Source organism: Trachypithecus francoisi, unplaced genomic scaffold (genome assembly GCF_009764315.1).
Source record: "Trachypithecus francoisi isolate TF-2019V2 unplaced genomic scaffold, Tfra_2.0 Lachesis_group4, whole genome shotgun sequence".
In the NCBI taxonomy this organism is placed as follows: domain Eukaryota; kingdom Metazoa; phylum Chordata; class Mammalia; order Primates; family Cercopithecidae; genus Trachypithecus; species Trachypithecus francoisi.
The window spans coordinates 102,238,003-102,256,272 of record NW_022681469.1 but is presented as its reverse complement, the minus strand read 5'-3'; the positions used below and the strand labels follow the sequence as shown (position 1 = coordinate 102,256,272).

The window sequence follows — 18,270 nt, the reverse complement described above, 5'->3', positions numbered from 1 at the left end:
CATTGCTGATTTGACCAAACACTTGTCTCTAGCCCAAATGTCTCCATGGAGTCTATTTAAACTGAAAAGCAGCCCAAGAGAAGTTGTTCCTGGGTGTGTGGATATGAATCCCTCTAGTAAGCATGGCAAGGAAACCAGCTCGACAACACTTTCGCATTATACACTTCGGGCCCAGACTTTGTGGACACAACAAACTTTCTGTGTGCAGCGCAATACAATCGGACGTAATGTTCACTGCATATAACATGAGATTACTATAAACACCACTCCGAGAGCTGCTGCGTTGCAGGCATCTAAACTGTCAGGAAAGCCTGCCAGCTAGAGACAAGGTTTCCAAATAAGTTTACAGCCTCCACTAGCGGTGGCTAGACAAGTCAAAAATCAAATTATTTGGCATGGTTTCCCATTGAAATCAATGGCAATGAAGCTCACTTGGACTATATATGGAATGGCTTTTATAAATTGCACCTGTCAATAAGGACCTCTTAAAGAAACACATACTACCTTAATGCTTCTCCTTAAAAACTTTGAATATCAAGCTAACTTAGATCAACACATTTTTTATTTGTCTTTTGTTTGTGTGTGTGCTTTCAAACACAATAACAGCAGCAAAACAAACAAACTGGCAGGAAGCTGGTTTTCCCATCAGTGCCCTTGTTAGAAACAGAATGTCTAGAGAATATGCTTGGAGAAAAACCATATTTTTAAACCACACTAGATATCTGATGCCAAATGTCTGATGAAAGTAGTATCTGGTAATCATGGAAGGTGTCTTTGGGACTTGCCTAGTGACTGAGGAGCAAACTGTGAATGTACAGCTATCCCTCCAGCTTCTGACTGGAGTGACCAGCAATTCATTGATGATGAAATATTTTTTCAGGAAATACTACGTATTTTCAGGTCACCTCTCCTCAATACCCAAAAACAGACAGAACCCAATGAGGTGAGTGAAATTCAGAGATCTCCATCCGTCAGGGCAACTAGAATTCTGGCCACTCTATTTCACTGTTGGAATATTGCAAGAAAACTCCAATATCGTTTCTGTCCCCCACTTTCTCCACAAGAACCTTTCTTTCTAGTAAGCATTTCTCCACCAAAAAGAACCCTAGGAAATATCAGAAGTTCGACTGGGCTAAGGAGAGGGAAAAGAGAAATGTAGCAGCCAGAATGCATGTTGAATTTTAACTGTTGGTAAGTTTTTGGACCACCTGCCCTAGTGTTTGCAAGCAGTTTGCAGAGAAAAACTCTTCTTTCAATTAAAAGTCCCTGTCTGGGTCCCAAACTTTTCTCCCTGGGCAAAAAGGATCAGAAACACCTCACTGAGTATTCGGCCACCATAACTGACTCACCAAAGGACATCTCTCCTTAACCCCCAAAAAGCATGACTTGGAACAGTAAGCCATTCTAAGACAGAAAGACAACTCTCTGTGTTGGAAGAAAAGTAGCAGTGACTGTAATTAACAGAGCAGCAGTTGTGGAACTTCTAGGGTTGTATTTAAAGGGCCATGCAGGAACGGGGTGAACAGTCGTGACTGCGGCTGTGTAGTAAAATAAGGATGGGAGCGGGAAATGGGGCAGGAGAAGTAAATAGGTGGACTTACAGCCCGCGGAGCCGAAGCCAGATTTTCTCGATCTGTTCCGGTTGCAGGTATTTCAGAGAGTTGCTCTCAAATTCTTCAATCTCCTTGGTTGGGGACTCCATAGCTGCAGGTAGGTGACCACTGGCGGTGAAGCTGAGAGAGTTTGGGCTGTCCCCTTCCCGTCTCCTCGCCCAGCCCGCGATGCCCAGCCGGGCGCGGCGAGCGTTTGCCCGGCACTTTATGGGCGCGCTCCCCGTTCTGCGCCCCCAGACTCGGACTTAGAGCGGACTCCAATCGCGGGAAACCACGGCCCCAGGTGCGCCCCGGTGGCAGCTGCGGGAACCAGCCATGGTCCCGGGCTAATGCCCAGGGATAGGCATAGAGATACGGATGGGGATTGGGATAGGGATAGGGCTTCTGCTCTAAGAGAAAGCACCTCAGGTCTATTCGTATTCTCCCCCTACCCCCAAACAAAGCCACAGAAGCGATCAGCGTGCGCGGCTTAAAGGGTTTGGAGGAGAAAAAGAGGACTGGGTGGGGAGGAGAGAAAGTGAGGAGGAGAAGGAGGAAGAGGAAGAGGAAGAAAGTGAAGAAAGGGAGAGAAAAGCTGTGACTGAGCCAAGCGGGAGCCTGCGCTGGCTGCGGGGCCTGACCCGGAGGCCGCGCACCCGGCTCCGCCCAGCGCCCGGCGCCCCGCTCACTCCCTGACCGCGCTGCCTTCGCGCCCCTCTGTTTTCTCTCACTTACCAGCAGCTCTGCTGACAAGCGAGAAAACTGACAAGTGAGAAAAGTCATCTGTCAGCGCCCGGGCTGGCGTCTGGGCTGTCACCGCGGGCGTGGAGGGAGGGGCACGCGGGCACCGCCGTCTGCCGGGCACACGCGCGGCTCCGACCCCGGCCGGGCACACCCGCCCCCGCAGGGCAGCCGCGGCCACCACCGACCTGCGGAGCTGCGTGGGCTCCCGGAACCCGCACCTCAACAAGAGCTGGGCTCCGCGCACAAGTAGGAGGGAAGGGAAATCCGTATCCTCCCGGGGCACGCAGCAGCCGCGAGGCTCCGTGGAGGTTCTGCCTGGAGATCCCCACAGCCTCACTCTCGGACCCGCCACAGAACCGGGTCCATTTTGAAATATTAAAGCGACTGATGGGAACGAAGGGAACCACACACCACACTCAGAAAGTCTTGATGTTTTCTTGCTAAAGGGGCTTGCTCTCGCGCGCTCTCTGTCTCTCTCCCTCCCTCCCTCCCTCTCTCTCTCTCTCTCCCCGCAACCCCATCTCGTGCAGAAGAAAAGGAGAAAATATACCAACAGTGAGGAGGTAAGTTTCTTCAGTTCAATGCCACAAGCTACTCAAGAGGGTCCCTCCTGGGGGCTGGCTGGGCGGCTGTGGATGGTGACAAAGTTTCAGCTCCACAAAGCTGCAACTCACTGTCAGGGTTCCCCTAGGTCATGCACAATGTTAGTAAAGTAGAATGCTCTGGAAGAACGGGACCAGGTATGAAGTTGGGAGTCAGGGAGGGAGGACAGAGGAAGAGAGGAACCAAAGACTGGGGAATCCATGCCCAAGATGATTGCAAGCGACATCACAGAAGGGTCCGTCAAACTTCCTTCTAGGTGAGGCCACCATCAGGTGCTATTTCAAACCTGGTTCTCAGGGTTCCTGAGATTCAGGGTGGGGCATGCCCTATACAGTATTTTTCCTCAATGACAGGTAATACTTCTTTCCATCACACTCTCAGAATTAATTTTCTATCCATTCAATGATCAGAAGTGAGGACTAGTTTTTCTTCACTGCTCAAGTTCCATTCGCCTGACCTTAACAAAGGAAAAAAAAAAAAGGTCTCTAAATCATAAATGCTCACCCACTTCGTAATTGGTATTCGTTTTCCAGAAATTAGAGGTGAGAGTGATGAGGATGCTTGGCTGGCCCCATGCATTCTAGCAGAGAAGGCAGTACCTCAAGGTAAGACAAAAGACTTGTTTGATGAAAAACGACTTACCCACTCACCTACCAGGTAAATCTGAAGTCGCCCCATTAAAGTCAGCCCTTTAAGGTTTATGGAGGCACATACATTTTCACTGAGTTAAGGTATTATTACTAGGCAATGGTAACATTAAGCAATATTTTAACATGGAGTTCATCTATCTGAATAAAATCAATTACCCTTCCAGTGTCACCCAGCAGAGAAACAGTGCCCTGGGGAATAGAATGCCACAAGAGGAAATTTTTATAGTGACTTGTTTTGAGAATGGAAGACAGCAGCATGGTCCCCAAATGGGTATTTCCATTAGTGTGTGCACCTTGGGCAGCCTGCTGGCAGAATGTGGAAGTATAATAATGATAATAACAGCAAAGAAGTATCGGAAACTTTCCATAGCCCAAGCATTGTTCTAAGTGTTCTACTCTCATGTAATACTCAAGACTACCCTATGAGGTAGATACTATTATGATCATCCCCATTTTACAGTAAGAAAACTGAAGCGCCAGGAGGCTTCCTAGACCAACTAGAGAGAACTGAGCTAGAAAAGACCAGTTTGAGTTATGGCTGGTTACCTTATCCTACACAAATTCATCCCTCTCACAGAGTCCCATTTTCCACATCTATAAAGTGATACATGTAGGCAAAAATATTTTTGTGTTCTTTTCACCATTATGATTCATTGAGGTCATCTGAAGGGCCTTGGGAAAAGAAATTGCTGAAAAGAGAGAGGAATGATGCTGAAATTCACATTTTAACTATGTCATAGTTTCTCTAAGTACTGGCCTAGGATGAAAATATACAAAGGAATATTAAGGATGATACTTACCTTTCTGCTCCATACCACAGCTATGACTTTTTTCCTACTCTTAGTGGAATTTTGATTGTCAGAGTAAAGCAAATTTTGGAAGAAAAAGAAAAAAAAATCGACTTTTGCTGTAATTAAGCAAATCAGAGAGAAAAGACCAAAAAAAAATCTTTTAAAAAGTTTTTAAAGCTAGATTTTGTTTCATTTTAGAAAATTTCTTACAAAATTAATGTATATTAGAAAGTCAAGAAAAATATAACTTTGCTTTATTTACAGCCATAATAATCTTTAGAGCAGAAAGGAGTCCAAAAGACAACACAGTTTGGAGGTTTTCACATTTTTGAAGCAACAGAGTATTTTATTTTAAATAATATAAGGAACTCAAATGCATAACTCAGCTTTAAAAAATAAAGATAGAGTGGCTCCAGTTGAATGGGGAAGGGAAGTAGTTAGTTCTCAGGTACAGAGTCAATCTCTGCCTCCTCTTTACCCCAGCCCTTAGTGCCCAGTGCTCCCACTCTGCAGATGAGAAAACTGAGGCCAAAGTACCACAAAACAACTAAGGATTCCTTGCTCCTAAACCACACTAGAAAACAACTTTGTCTTCTCTCTGCCAACAAAATATTACAATTTTTAGATGCACCATGTTACTATGTCACTCAGATTGTGTTCTCTCTTCATCTATCACAGCCAAAGTATCTTTGATAGTTGCAGCAACACCACAAGCCACAATTTCTACTGGCATTCTGCTCAGAGGCAAGCAAAAAGAAACACATGCAAACAGACCTGGAAACAAAAGGTCTGAGAAAACACAAAGCCACTCACAACTTTGCTTTACAGGTTAATTTCCTTTGTTTCTTCCTAACCCATATTTTTCAGTAAGACTGTTTAGGAAACATTACATGGTCTAACATCACTAAATGCATATAGACATGCATACATACATACATATATATATGCACAGGCACATATACATGCATATATGCATGCATACACACATATAACCAACAATTTAAAGTACTCCTCCAAATACACACAGAGTAAGTCTATGGACTAGCCAACCTCTGCACTGTCAGAATTAAGTATCATAAAAGATTAGGGAAGAAGGTGAACTACCTGTCCCAGAGTTCAAGGGGAAGCTAGATGTTAATCTGACAAAGGAATATGAATCAGGCTTTGAAGGCATGAGAATGTCCCCTCTGGTCTCTTTCATTGCTAAGATTTCATGATTTAATAATAATCACAATAACTGCATCTACCACCCCTACCAGTTTTTGAGAACTATCTTGTGCCAGGCACCATGGCAGGCACATCACAGGTTGGTCCATTTCATCCCCAACAAAATACTTCAGCACAGTTTAATTATGCTCATTGACAAGTAAAGACAGAAAGGGCTCCCAATGGTCAGATAACTTCTGCAAAGACATACAGCTAATATATGGCACAGCAAGTTCCAAACCCAGACCAAAAGGCAAAGCTCGTGTTCTTTTGCCTTTACTTTACCACCCCCATGCAGACACACAAAAACTCTAGTAAAGAGGTATATAATAGAGAAGGTAGGGAAAGGAGCAGGAGCATGGATGAGGGGGTCATTCATGCTGTGGGGAAATTAGGAAGGCTTCATAGCGAAGGTGACATTTGAACTGGATCTTGAAAGTAGGTGGAGTAGAAATTGTTTGCATGAAAGGTGGGTGGAGGCAGGTGATTCCAGAAAGAAGCCACTGCATGAAAAGAGCCACAGAAACATGATAAGGGGTAGGGTGTCCTGCAATCCACGAACAGTTTTGTGTGGTGTGTCTGTGAATGTGACTAGGAACAGAAAGAAAAAATGCTGGAAAGATAAGCCAGATTCTCGTTGTCATGGAAGAAGCTTGGGCTCTCTCCTATAGAGGTCAGGGAGCCATGGGTGCATCTAAATGGTGAGAGGCATGGCCACATGTGGAGGGTACCTGCTGCCCTGAATATGCCAAGGGCATTGTGCACAAAAGTCAGCTCTCCAGGAACCTGCCATAGGAGCATGCAACAACTATGGTGCAAATGATAACTAGGGCTGCAGAAGAGAAATCCAGTGACCAACTACAAACAAGCTCCTCCACTTACAAACAAGGAAGAGTAGAAAAAGGAAAATAGGCAAAATCAGAAAAAGCAAAGCTGTTTTTCCTTCCAGCTACAAGATGATGACTACTTGCTTTGACCTCCATGAAGCCAGCCTGTGCCCTTGATCCATTTTTCACAACTTGGCAGTGGCATCATGAAGAGAGTCTGTTGAGGGGGAAATTCTGGAGACACATTTAGGACATCAGAAGTAGCACCGCCAGGCACAGCAGCCCCTCCTCCCCGCCCACACCAGATGTGAGGCAGCCCCCATAATGTTCTGTCAACAGAGGCTGTTCTCTCTCACTGGCTTCCTTTGTGGGGAAAGGGGCCTCTTTGGCGACAGTCACCCTGCTTCTCCCTCTGACGTCTTTTCTGTTTGATTTTATAATTTGGGGCAGACTCTGTCTCAGGAACCACCTTCCCTAGAAAAAAGAGGTGAAAGAAAAGGCAAAGGACTGGCTAAGCCCAGAGGTACCCTCACTCTAGCCCTCATCTGAAATGGGACTCTGAAGAGCCATAATCTCAACTACGTGACCAAGTAGTGGCCCAGAGAGGTGAGAAGACAAAAAGATAGAAGAGACAGGGCAGCTCAGGGGCAGCCTGATGTAGCCTGCATGTGACCCACAGTTTCTATGCCTCTCTCTGCCAGGATCCTTCAGTTGCTCCCGCAGAAGAAGCTCACGGAATCCTCCCGATAGAGATGGCACAAGCAAAGGAAAGGACTTGGAGTGGTACTGCCTCACCACACCACCTAGGACAAGATCCTTCTCTTGTTTGGCCGTGGTTGGGTTGGGCTCAGGGACCTCTGGATCCCTTTCCAATGCTCACATACCCTAATGTTCCATCAACAGAGGCATGGTTAGTCTGGCCTGGGCTAACCAAGCTTTTCACGGACCCAAAAAAGCTGCAGGAAAACCTGCGTCTGTGCCCCCAGGCCAGATTTGACTATAATAAACATAACCTAGATTGCCCAACCAGAACCATGGACACCATACCCATGGATAGAGTGATTGGTCTAGGGGGTGACATGTGACTGAAACAGATCCGGTCCTTACGGGAGATTTGATGTGGCCACTAGGAGAGAGATGGTCTATTTCTCTTTTCTTCAAGAAAACAAGCCATATGGCTTGAAGTTATCTTAGCCATGGGGTTATCTTTTCACCATGTAGAGAGAATATACCAGAAAAATGACATCAGGGCTGGGCGCAGTGGCTCATGCCTGTAATCCTAGCACTCTGAGAGGCTGAGGCGGCCAGATCACCTGAGGTCAGGAGTTCGAGACCAGCCTGGCCAAGATGGCAAAACCCCATCTCTATGAAAAAAATACAAATATTAGCTGGGCATGGTGGCACACGCCTGTAATCCCAGCTGCTCAGAAGGCTGAGGCACAAAAATCATTTGAACCTGGGAGGCGGAGGTTGCAGTAAGCAGAGATCACACCACTGCACTCCAGCCTGGGCAACAGAGTGAGACTTCATCTCGAAAAAAAAAAAAAGAAAAAAAATGACGTCAACACAGAAAAGGCTGAGATAAGAACTAGAGAGACAAAGTAAAAACAATGTGAGAGGATCCGCTGAGCCCTTTGATCCTGCTATGCCTGAAGCCAGAATGCCCATTGACTTTTAGGTTATATGAACCAAATAAATATACCCCACCTATTTTTTTTTAACTTAAACTAGTTTGAGTCAGATTTATGTTACTGACAACTAAAAGAATCCCAACTAATAATACCATTATCCCTTACAGGAATGCTGTAAGGAGAAAATAAATAAATAAATAAAAACCCAGGGCCGGGCACAGTGGCTCATGCCTATAATCCCAACACTTTTGGAGGCCAAGGGAGATGGATTGCCTGAGGTCAGGAGTTCGAGGCAAGCCTGGCTAACATGGTGGTGTAACCTGATCTCTACTAAAAATACAAAAAAATAGCCAGGCGTGGTGGCACATGCCTCTGGCGCTAGCTAATTGGGAGGCTGAGGCAGGAGAATCACTTGAACCTGGAAGGCAGAGGTTGCAGTGAGCCAAGATCGCACCACTGCACTCCAGCCTGGGCGACAGAGCAAGAGTCTATCTCAAACAAACAAACAAACAAAAAACCACATACGGCCAGTGCCTTGTACATTGGAGGTTCTCATAAAATAATTCCTCCTCCATCTCATCCATCCGGCAGTACACAAAAGGATGGAAACTGGAACACTATAAAGGGATCTAGGGGTGGGCAGAGCACTCAAGGTAAATAGAAAAAGCCTGTATTATCTTGATAAATAGATATACCAATAATTTTCTTTCAGTTACATTTTGATAATGACCTATCAAATCATTGCTATGTTACATACATTAACCCCTCAGAACAAACCTGAAGTGAATGAAACACTTTATTTATTTATTTATTTTATTATTATTATTATTATTTTAAGACGGAGTTTCGCTCTTGTTGCCCAGCCTGGAATGCAGTGATGGCATCTCAGCTCACTGCAACCTCTCCGTCCCGGGTTCAAGCAGTTCTCTGCCGCAGCCTCCTGAGGGCTGGGATTACAGGTGCCCACCACCACACCCGGCTAATTTTTGTATTTTTAGTAGAGACGGGGTTTCACCATCTTGGCTGGGCTGGTCTTTAACTCCTGACCTCATGATCCACCCACCTCAGCCTCCCAAAGTGCTGGGATTACAGGCGCACTTTATTATTATTATTACCTCCAGTTTAGAAATGAGGTGGCGAAGGTCCGAGAAGTCTGCCGACTTCCCTCAGGCTGGTCTGCTCTCCTCCAGCTAGTGGCAGGGCAGCAAGACAGTGCAGGCCTCCTGACTTCTGGCTCCGTGGCCATTCTGCCTCTCAGAACACACTGCCACCCCAGCAGAATTACCTTGGCTGTACTAATGAAATTGAAATTTTTGTTCATGTAAAACTGCTGATGCTACAACTCAGCCAAATTCTGACCCAAGTGTACGTAAATCTGCGGGTTGTTCTTCCTATCGCTGTAAAGCAAATTTGAATATGGAAAAACCTCAGAACTGAAAGGGATCTTTATCCAAGCTCCTAATTCTTCAGATAAGGAACAAGCAGCTCAACCACATGAAGTCACCACACAAGTTAGCGGCAGAGCTTGGACCAGAAGCAAAGTCCCCGAACTCCCAGCCCAGTCCTCCACTGTCTCTAAACTTTCTTCTGTGGGATCAAGAATGGCCCCCACTTCCAACTGAGGACTGGTCCAATGGTTTGCTCAGTTAAGAAGAAATGCCCACTAAAAAGCATAGGCTGTTGGTAAACGCTTCTTGAAGAAAGGGGGTCTCTTGGAGAACTGGTAGAAGTAGAGAAGAAAGGCTCCAGGAAAGTGGAAAGGTCCACAGCAGCCTAGATAATAACAAAGAACCTGATGTGATGGGTGTAAGAGGGTCAAGAAAGGGACACTGGGCAACGGCTGTATCTGCAGACTGAAGGGGCCTGGACTACCGCATTAAAGCTTAGGCTTGGCCTGGCATGGTAGCTCACACCTATAATCCTGGAACCTTGAGAGGCCGAGGCAGGAGGATCTCATGGGGCTAGGAGTTGGGGACCAGCCTGGGCAACATGGGAAGACCCTGTCTCTATAAAAAATTTTTAAAAATTAGCCAGGTGTGGTGGTGCACACCTGTGGCCCTGGTTACTAGGGAGGCTAAGGTGGGAGGATTGCTTGAGCCCAGGGGTCAAGGCTGCAATGAACCATGATCACAGAATTGCACTCCAGCCTGGGCAACAGAGCAAGACTCTCTCTCTCAAAAAAAAAAAAAAAAAAAAAAATGCTAAGGCTTTATACTCTCGCCAATAGGGAAACATTAAAATCTGTTGAGCAGGTGTGTAGGAGATGCAAAGTGGAAGTTGATTTGCAAAGAAGGATTTAAAAACAGGATTTTCGAAGGTTGTTTTTGAAAGGCCACCAAAGGTGAAGATTTACAAATTCTTATCTCTGTATCTGGAGGGAAATGATCTCACAAACAAATAAATGCTGGAACCTTTCATTCATTCATTCAACAAACATTGGCTGAGTGCCTACTATGTGCTGCACACTCTGTGATACTAGGTATGCAATGGTCAATTAGAATACTCCAGTTTTGCACCATGGATCTTCAATCTAATTGGGAAACCAGATACTAAACAGTTTATAAAACAACAGATACATCATTGTAAAGGTAAAGGATGCTGAAAAGAAAAACAGGGTGCAGTGCAGAGAACAGAAGGGATAGGATTTATTTACAAATAGAGTGGCATTTCAGCTATATTGCTGTGTAACAAACTATCCTCAAAATTGTATTTTTTAGTAAAGACGGGGTTTCACCGGGTTAGCCAGGATGGTCTTGATCTCCTGACCTCGTGATCCGCCCGTCTCGGCCTCCCAAAGTGCTGGGATTACAGGCTTGAGCCACCACGCCCGGCCCAAAATTTAGTGGCTTTTTAAAACAACCAATTTTTCTCTCTCATGATCCTGTGGGTTGGCCAGGTAGTTCTTCTGTTGGTCTTGTTTGGGGTCTGCCGTGCAGCTGTAGCCAGATGGCAACCTGGGCTAGAATATCCAATATGGTTTCACTCACATGTCTGGTGCTTTGGCAGTGACAGCTGGAAGGCAGGGACCTCTCTCTTTCTCCACATGGTTTCTCCCCATGGTCTCACCATGTAGCTAGATTAGGCTCCCGTACATGGCAGCTACATTGCAAGTGCAAGTGTGCCAAGAGTGGGGAGGCAGAAACAGCCAGTCCTCTTATGGGCTAGGCCTAGGATTGGCACGACATCACTTCTGCTGCACTGGGTTGGTTAAAGCAATCACAGGGCTAGCCCTGATTCAGCAGAAGAAATAAACCCCACCTCTTGAGGCAGGGTGTGGGGAGGGAGTAACACAGATATTTGCAGCCATCTTTAATATACCCAAGTGGTCACGGATGGCCTCCATGAGCAGGTGACATTTGATCTAAGACCTGAAGGAAAAGGAGACAGCCAGGTAACTAGGAGGAAAATATTTCTGACAAGAAGGAACAACATGTGCAAAGATTATTAAGCAGGGAGAAGTTTGAGGAGTTAAAGGGCTTAGAAGGAGATAAGTCATGGCAGGAGCAATGTGGCAAGGGGAGAGTGGCCTGTGATGAGGTCAGGAGGCAGGCTGGTGGGGACAAGGGAAGAATCTTGGGGACAGATTTAGGGACCTGTCTTCTAGAGGGCAGAGATCACAAAGGTCTTGTTCACTGTCCCCTGTCCCCCTGACCTTCCCTCCAACCCCCTATGCCTGACACACCAATTGACCAATGACCAATTGGGCTTCTCAGACAAGTACTGTGAAACTTATTTCATTTATGGCACAAGGTTAGTGATTCCTAGCAATACATTATACTCAATGAGCAAACCTCAGCCATGGACACAAACTTGAGTGTTCTACTAGACCTGAAGATGTGGGGCTACTCAGGGAAAGGCAAAAAGCACTGACCAGAGTTACCTTTCAGTGCATAAAGGGTTAATTTTCAATTATTTGATTAGCTGCACCTTTCAGTTATCTGGCAGAGAATTACTGTTCCTTGCACCCTCCAGATAATAAGTGAAATGTTACTTTTCATGTGACTCAGCACACAGGGGGAAATGAGGGATATTTACTACTCCTGACAGTGTTTTCAAAATTGCCCTTGGGGACATCTAAATGGTCCATGCTAGTCCCTGTGATTCTCAGAAGTGAAAGGATTTTAATACTCAGGAGAATAAAAGAATATAAAAGAATAACATATCTATGAATGCCTTCCACCCACATGCTTTTAACAGATTCACGCTAATAAAAAAGACCCTGAAGGCACTGTGACTCGGCCCATAATCCTTCACTCGTAGACTGACAGATCCATCAGAAGTTGACACATGTATATATTTCTACGCCTGAGATATAAACTGGCTTCTATGAGCAGGGAGTGGGACTTGATTTATGGAGAGGCATGGAAACTTATGGACACAATTTAAAAGTAATTAACATGGAAAGCCAATCTTAGCAAAAGACTCTCAAACTGCTTATGTGCTGCCAGTACCGCCATGGAAACAGGTGGACTCTCACACGTAGAGCTATGTGGCTTCCCTGCTGCCTTAGCTAAATGTAAATGGAGAAATGAAAATTATTCTCCTCAATGGGATTTAGGAAGCACTTGGGAATTTTAATGAAAGCATTGAAAGGAAAGAGTGCTGAGTCCTTGAAAATAGCTCCCAACAAGTCAATTATGACCCTGTTAGAAACCATTCTCCCTTCACTGCGGGCAAAGCCAACAGAGCCTTCTGAATCAATGAGTCTCTTTTTAAGAAACATTTCCTTTAATACTTCCCCCCCGCAACCTAGGCATAAAGAGCATTTGTGAAAATCAGTCCCACTCTCACCCATTCATATAACATAGCAGAAGTATCCACTGCATCCTGCGCTGAAATCAGACTTATTTGCCATGGAATTTCCTACTGATAATTGGATATTTCCTATACTCCTATTCTACACAGAATTCAACCTATCAGAATCCAATCATTCTGCCAGATCAACACTCAGCAATTCCTAAGGATGCTGCTGTTACCTAGGACTTTTGGCCACTTTTTCCTCTTCATTTATTGCCAGATTCATCATCTCAAACAGTGTGCTGGAATTAGTTGGTAAGAGAGGAAATTTTAATGCACGATCTTTTCAAAACCCCTCTGCCTTCCATAGTGAAATCCAACTTGGTTAAGGATTTATTGATAGAGGGCTGGTCATTGACTGCTGGTGACCTCGGGAGATTTATTTAATAACCATGGCTTCTAGAAGTGACATTCACATCAAAATGAAAATGTGTTTATGTCAAAATATTGGCAGGAAAACTTACGTCATTCAATTTTATTATAAATTTGAATAGCATTTCAGTGATAGCCTACCTTCCACCATTACTGTCTCGCACTGGAAACGACTACTAATAAATGCATCATCATAAATCACTTAAAACATAAGGAAAAAAAGGAAGAAAAAAACTTTAAAAAGCTGCAGAACATTTCAAGGCAAAAAGACTTCTGAAAATGTAGTGATTGGACTTTTTTTAAATACCAGTTAAGCAGGTGTTTAAATTTAAGAGCTTATCAGCGTTTGCTCTTCAAAACTACATTTGAAGACATGATTCCGGGCATCTTGGCAACAGCCTCACACCGCATCCTTTTGTGCTGCCTGAAATATAGATCTGCTGGCTGAGCCCACCTATCTTGGCAACCGCAAGCATTTGGGGCCGGGCTTTTCTAATCTGCCTAGTCCGCCAAGGTGGCCAGAGCCCTGCAGCGGTGAGGAGGCCTCACTTTTCCCAGCTGCTGCTAAGCACGGCACTAAATCAATATCCCATCAGAGGGCGCTTTGCTGGCAACAATTGCAATTAATAGCGCTCCCAAGGCTGTGTGACGTCGCTGGGTGTTTGCAAAGCAGAGGAAAATCCCTCTGTGCACCAGCGGTTCTGACCTCACTCCAGTGAGCTACTCGCCTGTCTTTAATCACCCGTGAAATGGTGCAGGAAAAAAAGCAGTGCGGAGGAGAGGCTGCAAGGAAATAACCCACGGGGATGACCAGATGTGACTCATGCTTTTCACCTCTGAAGGGAAGGAACATTTTGGAGCAGGATGGCACTCTAACTTGCCTCCAAGGGACACAAGACAGAATATGCTTCTTGCTCTCAGCAGACAAGGATTGTGCAATGCAGCTGAAGAAAACGACCAGCATCAACAATGCACTGGCACCCATGGCTGACATATTTTTCAGCTATCTGAGTAATTGAACAGTTGCCAAAATATAGCTCTCAAAGGTCATGTGTGGACAGAGCCATCACTGATACTGAAAGGTCAGGTTTAACGCTGGATGGTATCCAGAGGGCATATCCCAAAGTCTCTTCTTTCCCCAAACATAAATACTGCTACCAACACATGCAGTAGCAGTAATAGAAGTATAGTACTATTTATTTTTGGTATGTTGTATGTACTATATTTTTTTTTTACAAGCATGATATCCTAGAAATTCCTCACATAGAAGCTTTAAGTAACTCGATCAAGGTCATATAGTAAGTAGTAGAAGTGGATTTGAACTAAAGCCTGTCATTGACCTACAGAATCCTGGGGCCTCTCAGAAGTAGGTATTTTGGTGTGAGTTGAGAGGCTAGCTCTGTGTCTGGTCAATGAACAGCCCTCTGGCTCAAAGCCCTCTGACAATGGTATTATGACTTTGCAATTACCAACCACAGCAAGCTATATTTAAGCAGCTTTAAAGATTTGAGAATGAGGAGACAAAGCAGAGAGGAAAACACTAGTCTAAGGCTACAAGTGGAGACAGTGGCAATGCTGAAATAAAAAAGGAACCTGCAGTTCTCATGATAGGAACTGCTTCAATCATTCATTTGAGGGTCTGCACAGCCATGCTATAATGGTTCCCAAGACCTCAGGGAGTGCATACTGCACAGCTTTCACAGGGAGGCGATGCTCTCTTCACAAAAGTTTCCAATGACAAGAAAATGTCCAAGCATGCTGAGCAATGTGTGGAATCTTGGAAGCAGAGTCAAGGACCCCAGATAAGAAACCTACAAATAACATATCTAGAAAACTCTCTATCACCACAATCCATTTTCTTGTTTTTGCCTCAACAGCATTTTTCCTTCTCTCCACAAGGAGTCAAGAGACCACAGTAAAAATGTTTCTTGCCTGCTTCACTAAGGCAGGACAAAATAGTTTCTTGGTACCATTTTCTTGTCTTTTAAACTTATCCTATTCCTTTTATCTAGTTTTTATTTCTTGCATCTAGCAAGAGACGCAAGAAATCAAATGAAAATGTTTTCCTGATACAATGTATGAAAATGAAAACAGGGGAGCTTGGATTAAATACTACACAGCTGAAAATAATGCATGGAGCTAAGTGAGCCAGCAGCCTTATTGCTAATAACATAAATAAAAATAATAGTAAAATAACAACGCTCCTACATTTATCTCCCTTCGGGACCATCCTTTTCACAGTCTTCCCAAATCAGAGCACAGAATTATGCTGAGTGCCTGAAGGGCTCTGCCCTCTGTGATCTGAGATCACCCTAGATTAATGAGGCATTCCTAACACCTGTGCTTACGTTTCTTACACTGCCTTCAGCCATCTCAGGGGTGGTTTTATCTACATGGGAGCAAGTCTCTAAATTCCAGCAGTACCAGGGACTCAGAAGGCAATGACCTTGACATGCATGGGCTTTCTTCTCACCACCCAGGAAGCAGGGGACTCAGCACCAATATCAGTCAAAAACCATCTTACATTCTGGAATTAATCATCATTTCAGAGTTTCCACTTCAAATTGTTGTTTAGGAAAACCCAGATAGCAGACCAATAATGGGGGTTGGGAAAGGAAATCCCATGGTTTGGATCAAGGATGGATAAAGGACACCCTTTAAAGGTGTCCTTGGATGGATGTATCAAGGACACCCTTTAAGAATCTGATAAATGTTACAAATTTTGTCTCTACCTGTTTAAACAAAATAGGTTATACCATGATTTGTATATATTTTTAGGAGGCTCTTGGACCCTCCTGGAGCCCACCCAAAAGCTGCCTTCCCCCAAAATTCTGCTGCAGTTCAATGACATGCAAGCCAGCGCACATGTGTGCATGTGGTGTCTGTTTTAACCTAGTTTGCTCTTTTTAGCATTACAAGAAAATGGTATAAACTAAAAAGGGGAGATAACTAACAGAGATATATTCAAGTTCTTCAGAAAGGGAACTATTTAATGAGCACCGAAAATATTCCTTGTTTTCTACCAGGCATGTTATATGTGTTCTTGCATTACATCGTCTTTACAACTGCATAACAGCAAGGACTGTGCCTTTCATATTCACCTCTCTATCTCCAGTGCCTTTCATAGCAATAGTGCTTATTGAATACTCCTTGAATGAATTATTAGTATTTTGTAGAAGAGGAAACTGAGCCTCTGGAAAGTTAAGTAATTTACACAAATCAGACAGGGAAGAAATGGGAGAAGTGGAATTTGAACTCAGGTCTTTCTGTGCAACTTTCCCCTGTGCTTCAATGAACTTTAGATGCAATCTTCTCTGAGACTAAATAAAACACATGAACATAATACATAACCAAATTATATGCTACATTGGCAACCAGAGCTGTGGGAAAAAATACAAAGTAAAGTCAGGGACTGGGAGTATATGGAGCAGGAAGGACACGTTGCAATATTGATCAGGGTGGTCAGAGTCAGCCTCATCAAGAAGGTGAGGTGGGAGCAAAGCCGCAAAGGAGGTGAGCGGAAGAGTAAGTCAGGGAGGGGCAACAGCTGGCTTATTAGAGGCTGGCACAGGAACCAGCCTCAAATGCAGAAGTATGGCTGGTGGATCAAGAAACAAGGTGGCTAATGTAGCCAGAGTTGGAAGAGCCAGTGGAGAGTAATAAGAAATGAGGCTGGGCCGGGCGCGGTGGCTCAAGCCTGTAATCCCAGCACTTTGGGAGGCCGAGACGGGCGGATCACGAGGTCAGGAGATCGAGACCATCCTGGCTAACACGGTGAAACCCCGTCTCTACTAAAAATACAAAAAAACTAGCCGGGCGAGGTGGCGGGCGCCTGTAGTCCCAGCTACTCGGGAGGCTGAGGCAGGAGAATGGCGTAAACCCGGGAGGCGGAGCTTGCAGTGAGCTGAGATCCGGCCACTGCACTCCAGCCTGGGTGGCAGAGCGAGACTCCGTCTCAACAACAACAACAAAAAAAAAAAAAAGAAAGAAATGAGGCTGGAGAGAAAATGGGCGCTAAGCAAAATCCATTACCTCTCCAGTCATTGCAAAGGCATGGGTTTTTACTCAGAGTGAAATGAGGACTCATTGCAAGACTTGGAGCAGAGTAGGGACATGATGTGACTTCTGTTTACAAAAACCACTGTGGCTGCTGGGTTGAGAATAGACCATGATAGGGGCAAGGGCAGGAGGGGAAAGTCCAGGTAAGAGGCTATATATCTAGTTCCCAGGCAAAAGATGGTGGTGGCTCAGTCAGGGGGTAACCATGGAAACAGAGAGAAGTATATTCTGGATATGTGAGAGACGAGTGGACTTACTGATGACTCTAAGATTTTTGGCCCAAGGAATAAAACCAACATATATTCAGGCTCATCCCTATGTTCTAAAAGGGCAGAAGCCTGAGGGCTGATTCCCAAGGCTCCAAGGCCAACCTGAGAGAAAGAATAGGATGTTTTGCAGTTTCCAAAGATGTTTCTTTTTGTTCATGAGAGAGACAGATACTTACTCTGTATAGCCCATGAGAAAAGAGGAAGGAAAGAGTTCCTTAAAGAGCATGATTTTCACTGGATTTGAGTTTTGTGAGTAAAGTGTGTGCTTTGAAATGTTCCCTCCCTTCATGTCGGAGGCTATATAATCTTCTCTCCTGCGCTGCGGGATGCTGGCTTACCTGGACCTAGCCCTGCTGGTCACTAAACCCTGGGGCCTCAAACAGCTTTCTAAAGTTAGGAGCTCTGGGCAGATACTGACTTCCCAGTGACCCAAATCTGACAACAAGGATGAGAGACCAGGGCTCCTCTCTCCTGTCCCCCGACCTCTGCATAAAAAACACAGGCATCTCTGGCTAGCCTAGACTGCCAGGCACATGTTAAGCCATCAGCTCTGGACACAATCAAGAGTGAATCTGGAGGGCCCTTTCAGATCCCACTGCTTAGCCAGGAAGATAGTCTATGGGAGGTTAAAGCAGAAATTACCAAAGGTTTTACACAGGATAAGTCTCCCACTTACTTGCTTTCAGGGCTTGCCTTTTAAAATACTAAAATGGAAAAGCCAAGATGGTA

At 44.9% G+C, this 18,270-nt stretch overlaps 1 protein-coding gene across 9 annotated transcripts in view; it reads right to left on the bottom strand.

Moving 5' to 3' along the window:
- PDE1C (phosphodiesterase 1C) overlaps positions 1 to 18,270 on the bottom strand; it is a 564,336-nt gene that overhangs the window by 338,331 nt on the left and 207,735 nt on the right. For 2 of the 9 annotated variants that reach the window (XM_033192701.1, XM_033192704.1), the window contains exon 1: positions 1,602 to 2,320. The exons of 4 other annotated variants lie outside the window; for them this stretch is intronic. In XM_033192701.1, coding sequence (XP_033048592.1) covers positions 1,602 to 1,702 — 101 coding nt within the window. In that variant the 5' untranslated portion in view covers positions 1,703 to 2,320. 3 more of the 9 variants (XM_033192703.1, XM_033192702.1, XM_033192707.1) reach the window with 3 other exon arrangements.